Genomic DNA, 3787 nt, shown 5'->3' on the forward strand with positions numbered 1-3787 from the left:
AGTGAGAGTAATAAAAAAACTACTAAGTATAATATAGGGAAAATACTGTGTATACCCAGTATCTGGTTTTTTTTTTTAATTTCACCCTAAGGAACAGTAGTAAAATAATCAAGAAACGGACCATAAATAACATGCATTAATAACATGTAACTTTAAGTTAAAAGAGATTTCCAAACTTATTAAGTAGGGTTTAATAGAATAATCCAATACTTAACTGAATTGGAAACTATTCCGAAATGTCGGGTTTTCCTCCATTTCCCTCCCACTGTCCTGGGGAGGGAAGTTGGGGAGAATCGGCCTGAGGAACTTGAACTCGCTGGTCCCAGAGCCTCCCCTCAGACACACCTCATACTGGTGGCTCTGGGACAGGGTCCCAGTTCCGCCGACGTCCACCAGGTGGCCCGGAAAGTGGCCCTCAGGCACCGAGCAGCGACCCAGCGAGGCGGCCCTGCTCCTCCCGCACAGCCGCACCGCGATGAACGCGAGCACCGAGAAGAGGAAGAGCGACGACACCGCGGCCAGGGCGATGACCAAGTAGACGGTGAGCGGGTCGGCCTGCGCCTGCTCGGCCGCCGCCTCCGGCAGCGGCAGGTAGGGCTGCGAGAAGCCGTCCACCAGCAGCACGTGCAGCGTGACGCTGGCCGAGCGCGGCGGCTCGCCGTTGTCCTTGACCAGCACCAGCAGCCTGTGCTTGGGCGCGTCGCGCTCGCTCGGCGGCCTGGCCGTGCGCACCTCGCCGTTGTGCGCCCACACGCCGAACAGCCCGGGCTCCGTGGCCTTGAGCAGCTGGTACGACAGCCAGGCGTTCTGGCCCGAGTCGCCGTCCACCGCCACCACCTTGCTCACCAGGTAGCCCGCCTCGGCCGCCCTGGGCACCAGCTCGGTGCAGGGCGCCGAGCCGTTCTGCAGCGGGTAGAGCACGAAGGGCGAGTTGTCGTTGTCGTCCAGCACCAGCACGCGCACCAGCGCCTGGCTGCTCAGCGCCGGCGAGCCTCGGTCTGTGGCGCCCACGCCGAACTCGAAGGCCTGCAGGGCCTCGTAGTCCAGGGACCGCAGGGCGAACAGGTGCCCGTTGTCCGCGTTGATGGACACGAGGGAGGCGAGGGGCAGGTGCGGGTCGTGGGGCGGCAGCAGCGAGTAGGTGACCTGGGCGTTGGCGCCTGCGTCTGCGTCTGTGGCGCTGACGCTGCCGATGTGCAGGGCGGGGCTGTTGTTCTCGCGGACCCGCAGGGTGTAGGAGGTTTGGGTGAAGGCGGGGGCGTTGTCATTGACGTCGGAGACCAGCACGGTTATGCTGTGCTGCGTTTTCAGCCTGGGGGATCCCATGTCGGTGACGGTGATGGTGATGTTGTACTCAGCCCGGCTCTCTCTGTCCAGTGCTCCTTCTGTTACCAGGGTGTAAAAATTCTCTACCGACGGTCTTAGGAGAAAGGGGAGATTGTCATCTATAGAACAAATAACCTGTTGGTTACGTCCAGAATCTGCATCTGACACACTGAAAACTGCCACTGTGATCTGTGGCAAGTTTTCAGGAATGGGGCTGATGAGTGACGACACGGTCAATTCAGGGGCATTGTCATTCACATCCAGGACCTTGATGACTAAAGAGCATTTTCCTGATAGTCCCCCGCCATCTGTGGCCTCAATATCCACGTGATAAGACTGAAATTCCTCAAAATCCAACGTCTTTCTCAGTCTAATTTCTCCTGTAACTGCGTTTATTTCGAAGGGTTGGTTAACGTCATCGACTTGAAATAGGGCATAAGATACCTCCCCAAAGGACCCTGCGTCTAAATCTCTCGCTGACACGGTGATAACCAGCGAGCCCAGGGAGTTATTTTCCGGGATTTGCACCTCATAGAGCTCCTGAGCAAACTCAGGGGCGTTATCATTGATATCCAAGACTAGGATCTGAATCTCTGTGGTCCCAGACCGGGGCGGAGACCCGCCATCCAGCGCTGTGAGGGTTAGCCTGAGCTCGGGCTGCTCCTCGCGGTCCAAAGCTTTGTCCAGCACCAGTTCCGGGAACCTCCTGCCATCGCTGCGATTGCTAGTGAGAACGTGGAAGTGAGGATTGGAGCTGATCATGTAGCTCTGAAGGCTGTTGCTACCAGCGTCTAAATCCTGTGCCATTTTCAAAGGAAATATCTTTCCTGGCGTAGTAATTTCTGATATTTTTAGTAGCATTTCTCTGGCGGGGAACTCGGGGGCGTGGTCATTTATATCTCTGACTCGCAAGACAGCCTGAAAAAACTGCAAGGGATTTTCCAGTAACACTTGGAAAGGTAGCGCGCACGGCTCAGTGGAACCGCACAGCTCCTCTCGGTCCAGTTTCTCATTTAGCAGCAAATCATAGGTCTGTGGATCAAGCTGCAAATACTGTTTGTTTCCCTTGAAAACAACCCGGGCGCCCCGCGCGGCCAGCTCTCCCATCCTGAGTCCCAGGTCCTTTGTCAAGTTGGCTACAAACGTGCCACTTTCTGACTCCTCCAGTACAGAATAGTGAATCGATTCTGAACCCGCCTCCCACAAAAGCATCAATATAATGAAGATGGCCACTTGCCTTTTCTTGCGATGTACTTTTGTTTGCGCCATCTCTATTGTTATGTCTGATTCCAGGGGAAGAATCCTTTTCCACCCCCAATCACCACGTCCACCGTCGACCCTCCGAAATGTCTTTGCTATAGAATTTCGAATTCGTTCTTACAATTTGTCTGGCGACGACTGCCTTCCTGAGCACTTCTATCTCAGCTTTAGCTCTAAATGTGTTCTGTATTTTTTCTCAGTGGAGTCCACCGATTCTGCAGCGCTATTATTCACTCTCTTAGCCTGCACTGCCACCACGCGTTCAAATTAAGAACTTCATGAGGTGCATGCAGATCAACACCATTTCCAAAATCTGAGTGGACTTTTAGGTCGACTCAATGTTTCTCAAACTGTAGTATGTGAACCACATGTATAAATAATTACCTGGGAGTCTTGGGGTTTTTTCAAAGTCATCCTGGGCTCTCCTCCAGATCTTGAATCAAATTCTCTGGTGGTGCCCACAGAAATCTGCACTTCAATCTTTCTCCTTAAATGATTCTCATGTATACAAATATTTAAGAATCACTTCCTCAGGTAAACTTCCTATAATCAACTTTTATCCTTTAGCAGTGCAATTTATCTCTGATTAGCAGTGTAATTTGTGAATCCAAGAAGTACACTATTTAATTGTCCCAACAAATACATCAACAAACTATATTAAGAAAACTATGTAAACGTTGGTTAGCAATACTGATGGTAAAATAAACAATCATTTCTCTAGATTACATGACTCATAAAATGGCAGAAACAACAGACTTACTTTGTTTTGGGGTTACAGCGGCACAGTAAAGGCAACAATTAGGCTATTAGGAGGAAAACTGAGGCCAAGAAATATTTATGATAGAAGTATCTAATCAAATTAAATTACTTAAAAGAGGTGCTAGAAGCCATCAAATATCTGTCATAAGTAAGCACTTTAGGATTCCACTTATTTTTGTATGGGTAGAATTGGTCATTGTTTTATTAGGCTTGTTCATTTTATTGCAATTTTTAAATTAAATTTCCCTCCTATATTAATTAATTAATCAAGGTCCAAATATATTACCCTGTTCTAAGAACATAATACAATGCAGAAAACAACCATTCAAGAATCACCCCTACCATCCTCTCACAACAAAGATGACACTAGGTCCTATAAATATAGACCAAATAAGATAGCGTGAAAGGTGAATTGCATTTGAGTGGATACCACAAAATTCAG

General features: G+C 49.6%; 1 protein-coding gene across 1 annotated transcript; it reads right to left on the reverse strand.

Annotated features, from left to right (window-relative positions):
• Positions 1-2810, reverse strand: PCDHB6 (protocadherin beta 6). Its single transcript, XM_004420066.3, has one exon. The coding sequence runs from the start codon at positions 2593-2595 to the stop codon at positions 211-213; it is 2385 nt and encodes a 794-aa protein (XP_004420123.2). The 5' UTR covers positions 2596-2810; the 3' UTR covers positions 1-210.
• Between the last annotated feature and the right edge of the window lie 977 nt (positions 2811-3787).

The sequence above is a fragment of the Ceratotherium simum genome, chromosome 4, assembly GCF_057802395.1.
Source record: "Ceratotherium simum simum isolate JZ-2026a chromosome 4, ASM5780239v1, whole genome shotgun sequence".
NCBI classification, from domain to species: domain Eukaryota; kingdom Metazoa; phylum Chordata; class Mammalia; order Perissodactyla; family Rhinocerotidae; genus Ceratotherium; species Ceratotherium simum.

Bases quoted from the DNA above. Each gene is read 5' to 3' on its own strand.
- PCDHB6 (XM_004420066.3), bottom strand. From the start codon at position 2,595: ATGGCGCAAACAAAAGTACATCGCAAGAAAAGGCAAGTGGCCATCTTC.